At 50.9% G+C, this 17,570-nt stretch overlaps 2 protein-coding genes across 15 annotated transcripts in view; one reads left to right on the top strand and one right to left on the bottom strand.

Annotated features, from left to right (window-relative positions):
* Nucleotides 1–17,570, bottom strand: part of MACROD1 (mono-ADP ribosylhydrolase 1) — a 197,112-nt gene that overhangs the window by 132,623 nt on the left and 46,919 nt on the right. The gene's annotated exons all lie outside the window — the stretch shown is intronic.
* The window catches only part of FLRT1 (fibronectin leucine rich transmembrane protein 1), a 111,688-nt gene that overhangs the window by 69,388 nt on the left and 24,730 nt on the right, over nucleotides 1–17,570 (top strand). For 4 of the 8 annotated variants that reach the window (XM_053277712.1, XM_053277720.1, XM_053277717.1 and 1 more), the window contains exon 1: nucleotides 16,679–17,053. In XM_053277712.1, coding sequence (XP_053133687.1) covers nucleotides 17,041–17,053 — 13 coding nt within the window. In that variant the 5' untranslated portion in view covers nucleotides 16,679–17,040. Of the gene's footprint in view, nucleotides 1–1,613; nucleotides 2,477–16,675; nucleotides 17,054–17,570 lie in introns of those variants that run through there. The other 4 variants (XM_053277718.1, XM_053277716.1, XM_053277714.1 and 1 more) reach the window with 2 other exon arrangements.

The raw sequence follows: 17,570 nt of genomic DNA, 5'->3' as shown, positions 1-17,570 counted from the left end.
CTAGTCAGCATCAGGCTTGCGTTGCTTGTTCAGAAAATATATGGCCCACCTTTCCCCAGAAGTAGCACTCAAGGCCCATTTGTGTGGACACGCTGGTTGACATCAACGTCAGCCTCGCATGAGGCATGGGAGCACCATCTCGTTGAGGTCTCTACTCCTGGATCTCAAAGGGGCCATGGACCACATCAAAGCAAGGCCCTTGCGCCCAAATCCCCCACCAATCGGGGTTTTCAAGCTGACTTGAGTGTTCCTCGATAGCTTATCGGGGATCCCTCCCTGAGGAGACAGTAACGGCAGGCACGTTTTCTCCAAAGAGACTGGCCACCTTGCTTTGCAACGTGCAGAGGCAAGGAAGGGCTGGCGATAGCAGAAGCTGTGCTCTTGGTGCACCCAAGTTAGTGGTGAGGCCCTGAGCGATCTGGGTGTCTACCCGAGAACATTGCCCAGCATGCTCAGCAACCCACAGGGGTCAGAACACAAGAACATGAGAACAGCCCTGCTGCTGGATCAGGCCCAAGGCCTGTCTAGTCCAGCATCCTGTTTCACACAGGGTCCCACCACAACTGGGCAGCAGAGCCCAGCCGAATGAAGTGGCAGAATGGACTGTACCACTCTGGGGTACAGATACAGGACTCCCACTCTTGAATGCTCCTCAGTGCAGAGGAAAACACCCTGCAAAATGCAAACTAGCTCATCAAAGAGAGAGGTTTTCGCCCAAGTCCTTGCCTGCTGGGCTGGCTCTCTGCAGGCAGAGAGATGTAAACCTGCAAGGTGGGCATTCCAAAGAGACAAGCCCCATCTGCAATCTGGAGCGGTTCCCTTCGTTCCAGCCCCTCGGGCACGTTCCTGTCTCTCGGCCTTCTGCTGCATCTGCAAAGCAGACCAAAGCTGAGCTGAAAAGCAACCCCTAAAGACAGAAGCGTGTTTGAGAAGTGCTGTCCTACCAAAAAGCACCCAAAGCAGCAGACAAGCCTGAGAGTCCCCATTGCTGGGCCAAATGAGCACGCCTCTGAACCTCCCCCAAACAAGAGGAAGGGAGACCTTTCTGCACAGGAATGAGAGTTGTTAAAGAGAGAGGGAAACCCCTCCAGACAGGTGTAACTCCCAGGTTGGCACGTGCACAGGATTGGCACTGCTGGGGAAGAGGGAGAGGGAGGGGGCAAGCAGGCAGCTTACCTGAATGCTGGAAGCCCAGGTATGTCCCCCCCGCCCCCGCCGACCGCACAAGGGGCGGGATGTGCAGGGAGGGGAAAGAAGTGTAGGTGCTGCCGCTGTTGTCCTGCAAGGAGCTTGGCGTGGAAAGCAACAGCTGGTCAGCACCAAGGGCCTTCCATCTAGGAGCCTCCCCCCACTCCCCGCCTGTGCATGTTTGTGTCAAGGCAGCCCCTTGGGGTGTGACATGGGGCTGTGGGGAGAGGCAGCGGCACATCCTTTGCAGCTCAGCAATCTGAGCGCTTGTCAGTCAGCTGCTGCCTTTGATCTGCCGGGCTCAGGAGGGCTGCAGAACACAAGCCAGCAGCGTGGGTGGTGCGGGTGGGTGGCAGGGAGTGAGCTCCCCCACCTTGGCCACCTGCCTTTGACTCTAACAGCCTCTTGTGCCATGACTTTTGCAGGTCTCGGGAGCTGCCGCTCTTGCCCCTGCCGTGCCCTGCTTCTGTCGGCCTGGGAGGAGTGACCTTGCTACCAGCGTCTGGAGGGAATCCTTGGATCGGGTTGGGTTTGGATTTGTGCGAGGTGTTTTGAAAAGGAAAACAAGGGGACATTCTCCTCGTAGCATTGAACAAGGGGCCCATACATCCTCGGGAAGCCAGCTCTGTGGGTCAGGCAACCTGGAGACCGCCGCCACTCCGGCCTGCTGGCCAAACCCGGAAGGGACCTCCCTGGGGCTCGTGGGAAGAAAGAGCCCTCTGTGATCTGCTGGTGTGGGCTGCTCGGAGACTTGTGGCTCTGCTGTGCTTCCAAGACTTTTAAGTTCTGGATGTTGCTGGCACTTTGGAGAGACCAAGAGAGCGAGAAACATTTAAAAAGCGGGTCTCTGGAGACTTCTGAACCACACCATCCCAGATGATAAAATTCAAAGAAAGACACCGGTTCTCCATTAGGATGGAATTGCAAAGCAGAGTCCACTCAGATCACTGGCTCTGAAAGCAACATAAGCCAAAGAAGACAGGGAAAGACGCCTTTGGAAGGAACGTGGCCCTTTCCTGGAGAGAAGCATCTTCTTCTGCCATCTTGGCGTGGCCTATGGTGGCCCAGAAGGCAACCTTGGAATTTATTTGCGTACAGAAAGGAGTGGCAGGGAGGAGGCTGGCAGGCAACCTCCCATTGTGTGAAACGACTCCTTTGGACTTGCAAGTGGTGTTGAGGCCTTCGGGGAGACTCATGGGAAGGGGAGGCGGCAAAGAAACACGCTAAAAAAAGCCAACCCAGATCCAAGGGAAATCCAACCGGCCACTTCTCTGAATCCAGCGGAAAGGTAAGATTGCTCACTGCAGCACTGATCTCATAGCAGCGAGAAGTACAAAAGAGCCGCTAGATAAGGCCAAAGGTCATCTGGGCCAGCATTCTGTTTCCCCAGGAGCCACTAGATGCCTCCCCAGGAGCTAGGAGGCAACAGTCCTCTCCCACAGCTGTTCCCCAGCATTTGCTTGTCTCCCTTTCCCAACACCCCCAATCCAGGGACACAATCCAGTGGGAAGTTCTCCTGCACAGAGCCCACTGAAATTAATGTGAACTGTGCTAAGAGTACGGCCACAGGCCTAGAGAGGGACAGAGAGAAAGAGCTGGAGAGTCAGTGGTGGCAGGAATAATGGATGAAGTTTCTGCAGGGGCAGGTCCAGGTACACATCTGGAAATCTGCCTCCAGGGCTTAGGTGTCACATTTCTAAGCAGCGGGGGGGGGGGTGTCCAAATATGATGTGCTTTTAATAACGTCATTCGTCCTGGTGTACTTTCTTCCCCCACCCCACCCCGTAAATAGCAGGCACCCGAGGGTGGGTGGTATCAGGATCAGCACCATGGTCAGTGGGTGGGCTTTGACGCTCTCCCCCACTGCAGTCCTGATTTGAATCACACACACACACTGTGTGTGCTGTGTGCAGGGGTGTAGCTATCATTGAGCAGATGGGTTCAAAGAACCCGGGGCCCCCAGCTCCTGAGGGCCCCCCAGCTCCACCCCTCCGTTTTCTTCATTATCCCCTCTCTCCCAAGGGGCTGCGGGGGAGAGGGGTGAACACAGGCTTCCTCTCCCCTAGCTACGCCCCTGGCTGTGTGCCCTGAGAAGAAAGCTCCCCTGAGGGGCCCAGTACTTGTCAAGGTCTGTAGGGAGATGGGTGGAGATCAGCTCCCTGGGACAGCTTCTTTGGTGACTTCTCCCCCCCGCCCTCGACACAGAGGGGCCCTCACAGGAGTGGGGAGGAGATGCCAGTGCCTGCAGAGCCCTTTTGGCATTAATCAACCACGGACCGGTGAAGGCCGCTCTCTGCAACCCCAGCAGCGGATTTTCACCAGCCTGCGGCTCTGCCTCCTGCTGGATTTATCTGCTTTCATAATCAATAACAATTACCCCATCCAGAGGGAACCGTGCAGGCTGAGGGGCTGGCAACAAAGCCATTAATGCCGCAACAAGCCAGGCAGTTAGGGCTCCATCCGGATGGGTCCTGGCACCTACCACCCCCCCCACCCGGCCCCTGCTGCTCTCAGAGGCAGCGCTGGGAACACAGGCCCTGTCAATGCCTCCCCATGAGTAATGCTCGGGGGCTGGGGCGCCAATAAATCAAAGGCTTATTAATCTCAAGGTCTCATTTTCGGGCGTTGTAATGAATCGGCTGCTACAGGTCTGCTCCACCCCCAGTCCCCTCCCACCATTGATTACCAGTTTATTAACCAACTTCCCTTTATATACATGGACATGCAGAGAAGCACACACACCCGCTACCATTGGGATCTCCAAGAGAGCTGGCAGGCGCGAGGACAATGAGCTACAAAGGCCCCGCTTCAGATCTTGGCTCACCAGGGAGCTCTTAGGCAAGCTGCATTCTCCCAGCTTCATCTCCCCTCCCATCAATATGCAACGTGGGGAGAACAGTGCTAGCCTACCTCACAGGACTGTTGTAAGCACTACCAAGACCATTTGTGGAGGGAGTCCACCCATTAAAATACTGGGTTAAGTTTGAGTTCATCAGCTTTTTTGGGGTTCTGAACTGAGAAGTCGTTTGGTAACGGTAACCAGTTCAGATTCTTTTCTAGCTGGTTTAGATAAAGATTCTTTTCTAGCAGTGTAACTCAGTGGTCACTATTTATGACTATATTATTATATTACGCTTTCCCAACAAAAGTTCTCAAAGCAGTGTGGTAGCAAGCATGACTGGTCCCCTTTACTAAGCAGGGTCTGCCCTGGTTTGCATTTGAATGGGAGACTACACGTGTGAGCACTGGAAGAGATTCCCCTCGGGGGGGGGATAATGGGGCCGCTCTGGGAAGAGCACCTGCATGAACTCTTCCTCCCTGGCAGCATCTCCGAGATAGTGCTGCCAGGAGAGGCTCTTGCCTGCAACCGCTGCCGGTTTATGTAGTCAGTCCTGAGCTGGATGGACCAAGGGTCTGACTCGGTATAAGGCAGCTTCCTCTGTTCTAGCTGGCATTGCATAAGAAGATTATTCCGACCCCCAAGAGGGTCCCCATCCAAAGAGAGGCCCTAGCAGCAGCTACTATGCTGGGCTGAAGAGGGACCCTTGCTTAACTCCCCCTGCTGAATATGATGAGAGCACCAGTTTCAAAGGTGCCTCATGGGGCAGCTGAGCAGGGACAATTAAGAAGGCCTGGAGATGGTTCCCAGCCCCAACGGGACTCATGGCGGGAAAATAAACATCAGGGAGACCCCAGCCACAGCCATGGGAGGGAGATGGTGCTGGACAAAAGAACTGCAATAGCTCTCCCCGTGCTAAATCAAAGGAAGCCCCCACTTGTCAAGGTGACTCTATGCCCAGATAGCAGTGGTTAAGTGTTTACCTTGAGGAAAAATGTATATTTTTCCTGTCAAGGGTTTCTACAACAAAAGGTTGTTTTGTTTTCCACAAAAGTTTTGCTTTTATCCTGTATACTACTACAGGATCAAAACAAAACAGGAAAACAAAACCTCCGTCATGCAGTTGCAACTGAGTGCCTGATGAGCGTGCACCACTTGTTGGGGTGTTTAGAAGAGGTTCAGTCCTGGTTCTAGTTCCAGGCAGCCAGAGATCTTAAATTCAGGTTCTGTTCCAGGTCACTGCATTGACATGAACCAAGTGGGACACTCCCAAACGCTGCATACTACACAGAGCGGTGCACACTGGCTGGCCTTGGGGCCAACCCCTCTCCTTCTCTTAGGCCCTGCAACCCCCGTCTCTCTGGTAGCTCCCTGTTCCTTCTCACTTTGGGGATGAGGCCTTGCAAAAATGGTTGTGAGGCACGTGGCTAGTGTGGCCGCCCATCCTCCCCGCCAAGGTCTTCTGAAATTAAGTCTCTGGAGCAGGTGGTGTGTAGAGGTAGGACATGTAGGTAAATGTGCACACACGAACATTAAAGGCACTGGGCAGCCTCACACTTTGCACACGGCAGTTCCCAAGGTGTATACTTTGTTGAAATCTATTAGATTTTCCTGGGTATATCTCTGAGCCAAAGAACTTGGCCTTTAAATCAATGGAGGAGAGGCTGAATTCATAATGCAGCATACAGAAGGCAGAGTAATGTATAAACAGCAGGGAGAGAGAGGCGAGGCCACAATCCATGGAATAATGCAGCCATCTGTCCAAATCTGGAGGGTATCTGCCAACCTAGCCTACCTCGCAGGGTTGTTCTGAGGATAAAATGAGATAACCCATATTCACAGGAGTATAGGAAGTTGCCTTAGAAGTGAGTTTAAAAAAAAAAAAGAGCAGCTGTCCATCTTGATACAGATTCGCAGGGACCAAAGTGCTCCTTAAAGGGTCGAGACAGTGGTCCTACTTGCTTAGCTAGCAAGAACCGCAGGGGGAAGATGTTATCGTGACAGGAGCCTCAGGGCAGAGAGAATGAACACCAACCAAGCGTCTGTCTGATATTTATCTGGAGGTGTCTTTTTATAGAAATGGCAGCCGTTGCGATTCCCTCTCCCTTCTCCCCCACCCCCAAGTAAAAGGAGCCAAAAGTTAATTATTTTACCAATTTCATGCTGCATGCATTATGCATCTCGCCTTATCTCTGCTGTAATTGCAGGCAGGTATGTAAATGATTTTTTAAAAATTATATATATAATGCTTTTAAAAAAGAACTTTGGGGTGCTTCCGCTCCCCCCGCCAGCCCCGTGTTGAACAAATAGTGAAGTTAATAGAAAACTCCACGCTTTATAGGTAGATAGCAAGAGAGGATTTTAAAACTTGTGTCTTGGGAGGTTAATTATATTGATAGCAACATCTGATATGAAAATATTTTTGCTGGGAAGAGGAGGTTGGGGAAATAAAGAAATCGAAGCCTACAATTTTGAGCTTGCCTTCATTAGAAGATAGACCTTTTTTGCTTTCTGTGTTGGGAACCACTGCGATGAGATTGGGGATTATGGTAGGGATTCATGTATATATCATTTCGTTTCTCTTGATAACTGGAATTTTCTCAACTTTTGTTACCAGAACGGTTGGGGTGGGGGAGTTATATCTATGAATGTTAGCAGTAGTAGGATCTGGTCTTCGAAAGCACGGTTCTATGGGTCATGTGTCGTTCCCACACCTGCAGGCTCTGTAGAATCTCATTATCAGCCCCAAGACTTGGCATCCCTTTTGGAATGCAAGTTACTAGTCCTTATGGTCTCAAAGAAGAGGAAGAGGACATGTAGTCTATTGAAGGCTCAGAATCTAGACCCAACACTGGAGGACTTAAAGCAGGAAACTCTTTGGGAAATCACCACCAGTCTCCCAGGATTACTAGTAAAATTGATCAAGAACAGTTGTTGATCATGGCCGGGAGGTAACATGGATGGCAAAATGCCTAGACTGTGTGAAAGATGAGTCAGGTCTGTTCATTCACACACACACACACACACACACACACACACACACACACACATACACACACACACTCCACCCCCCTCCAAATGTCCCTATTTGTATATTGGGATAAGGAATTTCACACCAGTTAGGCCATGGACTCATAGTGTTCCTGTTTTTTGTTTGTGCTCACTTTATATATACAGCTTCAAAATTAAAGCAGGTTTTAAAAATAGCTGTTTGTAGATGTCCTGAGTTAACAGAAAAGGGAGCTGGGCCTCCTTTCCATGCTGTGCTTCCCCTCAACTCTTGGCCCTGGCCAAAACATCAAATTCTACGTATTCCTGACTTGAGGAGCACAGAGCACTAAATGGGTTACCTTTCTACAGACCATCCATCAAACGAAAAAGGGCCATTTTGTGAAGCTAGCTTGTGATCCCTATTCCAAGTCTGGGTTGTTTTAATCATGCACTTATCACACAGCAAAAAGCGATCACCCTCCCCTGCTAAAGATGTCCTGTGATGTCCAGCCTGATCCTCCACATATGGTACTCAATGAGAGCTTTAAGCACAGATAGGACTTCAACCCTAAGTATTTGTTTAATTAAGATACGTATCACCCTTCAACCGAGATTACCAGGGCAGTTTACAGCAATTAACACAATTAAATATCTGTTTAGAAAACCAACATTTTCAACAATGCAACAATTTCCAACAACCATTACAACAATTAAAATAATCAAATGTGGGAGGGAGGGAACGACAACAAGAAAGACACATTTTAAAATAGTAAATAAAAACAAGAATTAAAAATGTCTAATAAACTGTTGCACATTAAAAGTATGAAAAAATAATGTCAAAAACCGACTTTGGTTGGTGCTGAAAATATATCTGCATGGGTGCCAGGTTAGCCCCTTTTAACTACTGTTGAGATCCCACTGCCCAATTCTTAATTGTGTTTTTTGCACTAACAGTATTTTCTGAATAGTCTTCAAAAGACAGCTCTATGCATTGCGGTAGTCTCTAACCCAGAGATTACTAGAGCAGCATAGATAACTGTGGTCCAGCCATCTGGAGAGAAACTGTCAGGACTCTGAGAGGAGAGCTGGCCTTGTGGTAGCAAGCATGACTGGTCCCCTTAGCTAAGCAGGGTCTGCCCTGGTTGCATACGAATGGGAGACCTGATGTGTGAGCCCTGATGTCTTCCCTTTAGTGGATGGAGCTGCTCTGAGAAGAGAAGAAGAAGGTTCCCAGTTCCCTCCCTGGCAGCGTATCCAAGATAGGCCTGAGAGGTACTCCTGCCTGCAGCCTTGGAGAAGCTGCTGCCAGTCTGGGTAGATAGTACTGAGCAGGATGAATCAAAGGTCTGACTCAGTATATGGCAGCAGCTTCCTATGTTCCTATGACAGAGATATGCCATGGTTGGAAGGAAGGAAGGAAGCTTAATGTGCTTTACCAGAACAAGTCTAAAATACCAAAACAAAAATCCAAGAACAGTGCAGAACCACAGGCCATGGCAAGAACCGTTAATAGGTAAGCAGAATCCAAGTTATCAGACTATGAAAAATGCACAGTTAATCACTGAAACGATCTATCACGTATGCAGGGAAGAAAGTAAAGAACTTTGGCACCCACACACTCTGCTTGCGAGGGCACAAAATGAAGCCACCTCTTCAGCTATAAATCTGTTACTGCTGGTGAACAGGAATCCAACTTGTTGTTAATCTGAGGGGAAACAACCGTGCTGGCAAGAAGCTGTTCTAGATAGCTCTGTCACATTTCCTTGTAAACAGAACTCAACGCATCATGGAGAAAATCCACAGAATCATCTCCACATTCTTAAATCGAATGTCACTAGGACTGGTCTGGGATTTATGCAGCTCCTCTAGGACTGGCCTGGGATCTCCGGGACCCAGCATCCATCTCCAAGCGACTCTTGAAAGCAAGCACAGGAGATCTGAATGTCTTGATACAATGAAAAATATTGCGCGGGGGGGGGCACCCCAGGAATAGCTTTAGTCAGAGTCAGCAAAACCTACCTCTGCTCCTCCAATGAGCTCAGGGGAGCATACAGGGTTCTCCCCTTTATTTTACCCCCATAACAACCCTGTGAGGTAGGTAGGGTTGCCAACCCTCCAGCTCTGGCCTGGAGTCTCCAGGTGAGCATTGATAGCAATCCTGGAGATGTCCGTGGCTTGATTTGGGGGTAAAGCTCCAGAAAAAGCTTTTGTTGGAACTGGCAAACTGTAGGGAAGGCCCAGATCACCAGCATCCTCCTGGCCCTTTTTGGCTGGCAGCCCATCTTCCTGTTCCCCACCTCCACCATGCCCTGGAACAATGCTGTGTCCCACGGCAGCATCTCACTCATTACTCCCCCCACAAATCTATCTGTTAAGTTCTCGGCAGAGAATTTTCAGTCCTCGATGCGATGCCACTCTTAGGCCTTCTGTGGGCATCAGCTAGAAGCGCCAGAGCCCTTCTGAGAGGCCACTTCATAAGATCTGTTATGTCGCTCTCTCGTTGTTCCGTTTAAATGAGTATCAAGGGGTCGAATTGACTTTTGGAGCAAAGATGGATCTGCGTCAAGACTCCTTTTCAAGCACCAGCAAGTCCCGCTGCAATCAATATGACTTACTCTCAGGTAACAGAGCACAGGAATGAAGCCCTACGGCCAAACTAAATGTTATATTGGACGTCAGGCTTCATTTTCCTTTGATTAAATCAGGACCTCAGTAAAAAGGATGGGGGCTTTTCCTCTGCCAGGTAACACTCTCAATAGGTCCCAGACTCCCCCAGGCTACTGCTGACGAAAGAAAAGTTAAATGTGTCATTCCCAAAGATGCCTCCTCCTTTAAGGGCTAAACTCCACCTTCCAACAGCCTGGTTTTTTAATGTCTTTTTAGCCATGTTGACTCCCCATAAAACAGACGTGTGAAAAACTGCATGACTTCACAAGCTGATTGGTCCTACACAGCTAGGTGATGAGATAACTCTGCTCCTTGAGACCCTCTCTCGGCTGGCGCTGAAAGGATTCCACTCATAGAATCAGAGGGTTGAAGAGCTGGAAGGGACCCTGGAGGTCCTGAGATTCCTGCTCAGTGCAGAAATCAGCTACAGCACCCCTGGGAGAGGGCCACCCGGACTCTGTCTGAAAACCTCCAGGAAAGGAGAGCCTACCACTGTGCGAGGCAGGGCATTCTGCTGGTTTCGTGAAATATATTTCCTTACCATTCTTGAATATGGGCATCCATAAATCCACTTGCCAGCTCGCTGGGGCCAGCACCTCCAGCCCTCTGGCGAGCAGGATGCCCAGCGCCGCACAGATCTTCTCCCCAGGGACTTCATTTCCAATGCCATTTTTGAGAAGGGAAGAAAGAGCAGGAATTCCTTTTGAGCAGCAGGAGAGGGCTCCTGTAGTTTCTTACTATCTCCATACCCCGGTGCAAATGAGAAAAGATCCACTTCTGTCTTAAATTCCCTGCCTGTGTGCCAGAAAGGACTCGGGGAAGGAGAGGGGGTGGTGGCATGCACAAATAATGGCAGGCTAGTGAGTTAATCCTAAATATGTGGGCCCCTACTTAAATATACATGTATATATCTTTGCACATTTTGAGTGATGGACCCATGAGGTCTAGAAACTTGCTTTTAAAAAAAGGAAGAATGACAAGGACAAAGCTGAAGGGAAAATGTTCAGGGAGGCTATTTTCCAAATGCCCAGAGGGCAGAAACTGCTGTATGCCAATGTCAGCTCATCAACCGGAGGGGTCTCCCCCAGCTGTCATCTCAACTACTGAGTGCAGTAACCCCAGAGGGAGATCAAGGGGCACCTGCATTTCTGGATTAAAGAAAGCCTCAGCGCAAGCCTCCTCTGCTCCTCAGAGCAGTGGCTCTTTTAATAACAGCTACAGTACAAAAGCCCCAAGCAAGCCGCAGCCAGGGTAATTATGGTCTGCCATCCGGCCCGCTCTCAAGAGATTAAAAGGGCACAGTCAAAAAAAAATGTTGTTATTTACTTCAAAAGGCTCCACAGATATTAACTTAATGGAAGCTTGGCACCTCTGCCAGGGGGAGAATTATCCTTCATACCTAACTTTAGAATTGTGGAAAAAGAGAGAGAGTCACAGGGAAAGGAAGACGGGCTCCGAAAGGGAGGCAAGAACATCCATAGCAAAATCTCAGCACAAGAGGCAAGCTACAGGCCCAGTGTGTGTGTGTGGGGGGGGATTTCCCCCACCTTCAGCATCTCCTCCTAGAGCAGAAGAGAGACCCCAGGAGTCCTGGCTCCCACACCGCCTACATAAAGGTACCCACTTTCTTTATTATCAGCAGTCCTAGCTAGTTCAGTTTGAAGGTGGTTGACCAGAAACCACAAGGAGCTGCCCAAATCTTGACGCTCAGTACAGGGTGCCCCACAATAAAATTTCACCTTGGCCATGTAGCCTAGCAGGTAGCTTTTGGCCATCCATTGTCTCGCAGCCTCAGAGACACGCCCCCGCTCCCATCTTTGGGGGGATAATAATACTAAACCCACCTTACAAGGTGGCTGTGTTTATTACTGGGTGGGGAGCACTTTCAAACACACACACCTGCATACGTTATAAGGCTGCAAACCCATACACACTATTCTACTACTCCTATGGATATTTAGATGCCACTTTTCAACAAAAGTTCCCAAAGAAGTATACACAGAGAAATAACCACTGACTTAATGTATTTAGTTAATTAATTAGATGGCTCCCTGTCCCAGAGGGCTCTCAACCTAAAAAGAAACATGACGGGCACCAGCAACCGCTGGATAAGGCCAGTTGCTCTCCTCCAGCTAAATAAAGAGAATCACCACTTTGAAAAGGTGCCTCTTTGCTCAGTTAGCAGTTGGCAGGGGACATTCTGGAAGAAAGGCTCATTGAACACCTTTGGGTTTACTTCTGAATAAATATGCACTGCTGCATTGAGATTCAGAATTATTGCGTTTAGGGCAGTCACTCAGTTGAAGAAATCTTTGTCTATCAACAACATGCATTTGGGCCAATTAAATCTGCTTTTGACTAAAACAGGCAGGAGGAACGAAAAGATCTCTGTTTTTAGACTCCAAATGCATTGCAGCAGGAGCCATCTTTGAAGAGGCATTCCCATCGGTGCGAAAGAAAGACAGGGGGGTGCCTCTAAGATGATACTTGCCAGCCATGGCTTTCCTAAGAACTTGTATAGGTCTGTAATCTTGGATTGAGTTGTTTTTTTTAAATGATTTTTTAAAAAAGAAGCGTGGTGGGCTTTGCTTTAGATCTGTCATTTTACTCTTGCAAATTTAATCAATTTATTAATAGATTAATAGACTAAAGTTCACGCAATTAATCAACCAATATTTCTTTAACTGGGTGACAGCTCCAATTGCTATTTAAAACAAAACAACAAAAAACTGCTGCCTGGTTAAGCAGGGACATTTAAGTCCTAGACTTTCAAAGTTGGAAGGGCGCTTGGAGGTCTTCTGGTGGTGGCAGCTGCTCCTTCTTCCCCACTCCCTATTTCTTACTGGGCTACCTCAGAGAGCTGTGCACCATTGCAAGGGCCCCAGGGAGGAAGCCCACTGGCTGATGGGGAAGGGGAGAAGGCATCAGCCAAGAGACCCATGTCCTCCTGCTGCTGCCACTGCCTTCTTCCAGCACCCTCTAGATGGGCTTCAGAGATCAGAAGTGGGCCTCTGGATAACTCTGGGCCAGTGTGCAATCTGGCAGACTTCTGGCTTACTCCCAGGAAAGGGTGCAACCTAAAAAAAAACGGCAGCACCTGGCTAGAATCCTTCTTCCTCCATGTTTTCCTTCTGCCCCCCGCCCCCAAGTAAAAAGGCCAGAAAAAAATGTACTTCTGGTGTTGTTTGGTTGGGTTTAATGGAGGCTGGGAGCATTCAGGGGAGGAGCCTGAAACATCCCTTAGGGCTTGTCATCCTGTGCACACTTGCCTGAAAGCAGAGCCCATTAAACACAGTGGGGGGACTGACTTCCCAGAGAATGTGTCAAGATCAGACTGCCTTTGTAGCCCTAAGGACAATGAAGTTGTATTTCCCAACTTTTCCAGGCACTGAGCCGGAAATGGTGGTATGTACAGCAATTCCAACGGCAGCTCACACATTTTTGACTATGAATAATGGGCTAGGGCCCCATTGTTTGGGCTTTAAAACAGAAGCTTTACAGGCAAGTGGGGGGACCTTTTTAATGTTCATGTTGGTGAAGTCAGGGAGGGGCCTGTCAGGACAGGCAGCGGCAGCGTGAGAGCCCAAGTCATATCTTCCAAGGAGTCATCAGAGGAGCCCAATCTGGGGATCGAGGGACTGGCCCATGGCCGCAAGGGGAGTGCATGGCAGAGTCAGGAACAGAAGTCACTGTTCCAGAGTCCCAGCACAGCACTTTCCCCCACAGGGCCAAAGCTGCATCTTCTGACATATTATTCATCTCACTTAAGGCACTTTGGTGCACCAGGCAAGCATGTTTTAATTAAAAAAAATTGTTTTAATACTCTCCCCTGTTGCCAAGGAATTAAAATAACTAGCTCCTTTAAGACTGCCAGGGGCTGTAGGTGCCACCCACCCAGCCTGGTTTCTCCCACACCCTTTGTCTGGTGCCTTCTAGGACAACCCCACAGATCCAACCAACTGCATGCTGTGAGCCCTGTTGGTGCTGGAGAGACCCACAGCAAGAAATTTGTGGGGGCAAGAGACCACGGGCACCCTAGGAGGCCATCACAAGTAAGAGCAAACTTCAGGCACTAAGCAGAAAGTATTGTAGTAAGTTTAAGACAGTATTTATGTGATAAAACACAACATTAATTTTTGTTGCAAAGTATTCATTGGTTAAGTACTCAGTGAACAACTGGGTAGAATTCTGCCTGCATGCTTCTTCTTATCTCTCCAGAAGGCTAAAAACTTGCTCCTGTACTTAAAGCTGAAAATTCAGGGCAAGAGCTGAAGCACAGGGCCAATTACAATGTTTAAAAATAAAGGGGTCCCGCCACCTCAGCATGCAGGGGCTGGAGTCAGACACTCCCAACATTTCCTGCAATTGAGCTGGGAAATGATTGATTTAATTTGGGCGTTTAAAAATTGGGGCTTTAAGAAAAGACACCTTCCTCTTCATTTTCACACTGATGAAGTGAAGGAAGGGCCCACAAACGTGACCAATTTATCTATTTATCTGTCTGATTCGTCAACCTCTCTACTGATTTATTATAAAAAGTTTCCTATCCTGCTCCTCAGTCAACCCCACTCCTGAAGAGTCTAACCATTTTTAAATAACATGTTTAAAATCCTATACAAACAAATTAACAGATATCTTCTCAGCAATAATAAATAAACTCAGTCAGCAAACAGCTTTAAATCCCGACACCATTGAAGCTGGAGAGAATAAAAATGGTTTGCGCTAAATGCAAACAGGGTGGGCGTCTTGACATAGTGACAGGGGGGAGCAGTTTTAAAGGCAAAGGGTCGAGCTGACTGCCAGTGGAAAGCTAGCAGCCCTTGCCTGTGGACGGTTAGCCTTTCAGGGAGAGGAGCACAACAGAGGGAGGAGGAGGAGGTGGTGGTTCTGGACGGACTCCACTTTGTCCCTGGATCAAACAGGGCCTGTTAAGACATGCAAGCCTCCCACTCCCCATATTTTCTCACCAAGGGCACACATTTAGGCCCACGAGTGACACCCTCGGCAGAAACTGTAAGCACGCATCCTGCTCCACTCCAGAGCCCTCCTCTGGCTCCAGGCCTGTTGCCACCACAACCTCCCCTTCCTTGAGGACCAGGCAGGTCTCACCCATCTGCTGTGCCGAAGCCCAGTGGGAGTCTGACGCCCCCCACTCGGACAGCCGCTGCCAGTGGCATCTGACTGGTACATCTGCTGGTGGTGGAGGGGACGGGCTTGGAGAGGTGAGGAGGCAGGTGCCCCTTGCCAGCACGCTGGGGGAGGAGAGCAGAACACTGCCGTGGTGGGTGGGAGGCTGCGATCCGGTACCCGCTAACTTCAGAATGAATCACCTCCGACTCCCTTCTGTGTCAATGATGCAATCTCGTCATTTGGCGCTTCTGAGGGATCAAAGGCTGTCAGGCTTGCAATCGCCCTGCAAGGTCAAGGAGTCTGCTCACCATCCCCACAGCGCAGGTGGGGAAGACTGAGGCTCCAAGGAGCAGCCAGCCCCAAGCCACCCAGCAAATTCATTCATCGTCTCAGGTGCAGCTTAACCAGCTTCCACTCCTTATCAGTGAAATCAAGGCCAAATTAATCACAAGAACAATGGCGGCAACACCCTTGGGTGCAGTGAAGGGACTTATTCCCAAGATTAAGAATTAATTTTAAGCTGTAATAGCTGCATAAAATAAAATCAGGTAAAGGGCACCTCTTCACACAGTGGTATGTATGGAATTCATCACCACGCAATGTGATGGCCAGCCACACTGAATGGCTTTAAAAAGGGCTTCAGACAAATTCATAGGAGACCAATCTATCGTTGGTTCCTCGTCCTGGGCGCTTTCCAGACTACCCGCAACAACTGTGGTAAAATGCTTCCACTTGGCAGGATCGTATTCACAACAATCCGCAGAATCAAAAAAATCTTACAATGGGAAAATACAGCAACTTTTTGCAACGGACATACAACGTTATAGCACTAAATCGCAGTGATTAAATCCAAAACAAGGCATCTGAAATGTGAATGACACCCTGCTGACAGCGCAGGGACTGTGCTGTCACAACACGGGAAGAACAGAAGCCCACTTAGCAGAGACGCTGTGACCCCGTTGTAGGGTCTAATCTGGAAAGCACCCTGACGGCTAGAGGCTTTCTCCAGGACGCCTCTGAATCCCAGATGCAGGGCAGCAGGGACGTAGCTATAATTGAGCGAAAGGGTTCAAAGAACATGGGCCCCCAGCTCCTGAGGGCCCTCCAGATCCCTCCCTCCCTGTTTTCTCCATTGTCTCCCTCAATCTGAGGGGCCGCCAGAGAGAGGGATGAACACAGCCCCCTCTTCCCTAGCTACGCCCCTGCAGGGCAGCAACAACAGGAGAGGAGGCATGCCTTCATCGCTTGCATGGGGACTTGCCAGAGGCTGGACTAGACAGGAGGTCTTGGCCTGACCCAGAAGGGCTTTGGCTATCGAGCTCCAACAAGGGTTGCGAGGTAAACGGAACTTCCATGTGTGGAGGCGCTCTCCCTCTGGAAGCCGGCTGCTGGAGGTGAGCAAGGAGGGGAGATTGTTGCCTCCGTGTCCTCTGCGTGGGCTTGGGGGGTGGGGATGGGGTACCTGGCTGGGACCAGTGTGGGAAGTCAGTTGGCTGGACGAGATGAGCCTCTGGCTGGCTGGCTGGCTGGCTCTTCAAGCTTACGCACAGAGTCAGTCGCGTGGGGGTTAAGTCCTATCCATCACTGCACTCAAGGGCGCTGCTGCCCTCCGGATCGTGTGCATGCGGGGGGGTTGGGGTTGGGGGCTCAACGTTAACCTTTTCCCCTTAGCGAAGCTCCGTGCATGCTCCCCCCGCGGCCTGCTCTGCTGTCCAATCGTGCTTTGCATCAAAGAGAGGGAGAGCGCGGGGGGGGGGTGTGCTCCTCCAGCAGCATCACGTGATGCCTCAGCAAGAGAGCCCCCCCTCCCCCCCGCCAGGAAGGGTTCTGTTAGCACCGCCTCCCAAAGCCGCCGCGGCCACCGCCTCCCTCCCTCCCTCCCTCTCTCCCGGGAAGGGCCCTTTGCGCACAAAACCGGGGCGCACGGCAGCTGCTGCTCCTGCTCCAGGCAGCCCGCCCGCCCGCCTCCTCCTCCTCGGCCCGGCCCTTCTTCCGCGGGCACGGCTGCTGCTGGTGCTGCTGCAGATGGGGCCCCCGAGAGCGAGGAGAAGGCGGCGGCGGCGGCAGCAGAGCTGCTGCTGGTGCTGAGGGGCGCGCCGGGGGCAGGAGCATGGCACCGCAATGCCGGGGAAAGCCCCCTTGCCGCTAGCGGCTGGGGGCCGGAGCAGCCCGCTCGGCGGCGCACCGGCCGCTCGGCGAGAGCTCCCGCCTCGGGAGGAGCAGCGATGCCAAGACGCAGTAAGTAGCAGCCCCAGAGCCCGGCCGAGCCTGCGGGTGGGGGTCGCGCATCCCTGCTGCCTGGGGGCTGCCTGGCCTGGCAGGCAGCACAGCAGGCCGCCGCCGCTCCTTCTGCTCATCGGGGCGAGAGAGCTCGGGACGGGAGGAGGGAACCTCCAGGTTCAGCGGCAGTCTACCGGCCGCCTGTGGGCACTGCTTGGGAGCTGCACAGCAAACTGAGGGGCGCCTGGCCAGCGAGGCTCCTCTGCTCGTGGCTTTCCTTATTACATGGCCTCTCGCCCTTCTTTCCTCCAAGGCGCTCGGAGCGGTAGGTTACCTGGTCATTTAGCTGAGTGCCTGTGACTTGCCCAGTGCGGCTGCTCGTAGCCAGACACTCTCGCTGCGACCCCACATGGCTTCTCCACGCGGGCAAGCGGTTCAGAATGACTCCCCGCTACCAGGGGCCAAGGCACAGCCCTGGGGCTGGAGTTGAGAACTGCCCTCTTCAGCAATGCGGGGCCCCCCTTGGCAAGGCACA

This window comes from Hemicordylus capensis, chromosome 14 (assembly GCF_027244095.1).
Source record: "Hemicordylus capensis ecotype Gifberg chromosome 14, rHemCap1.1.pri, whole genome shotgun sequence".
NCBI lineage: Eukaryota > Metazoa > Chordata > Lepidosauria > Squamata > Cordylidae > Hemicordylus > Hemicordylus capensis.
The sequence above is the reverse complement of the archived record's forward strand: the minus strand, read 5'-3'. Positions and strand labels throughout refer to the sequence as shown.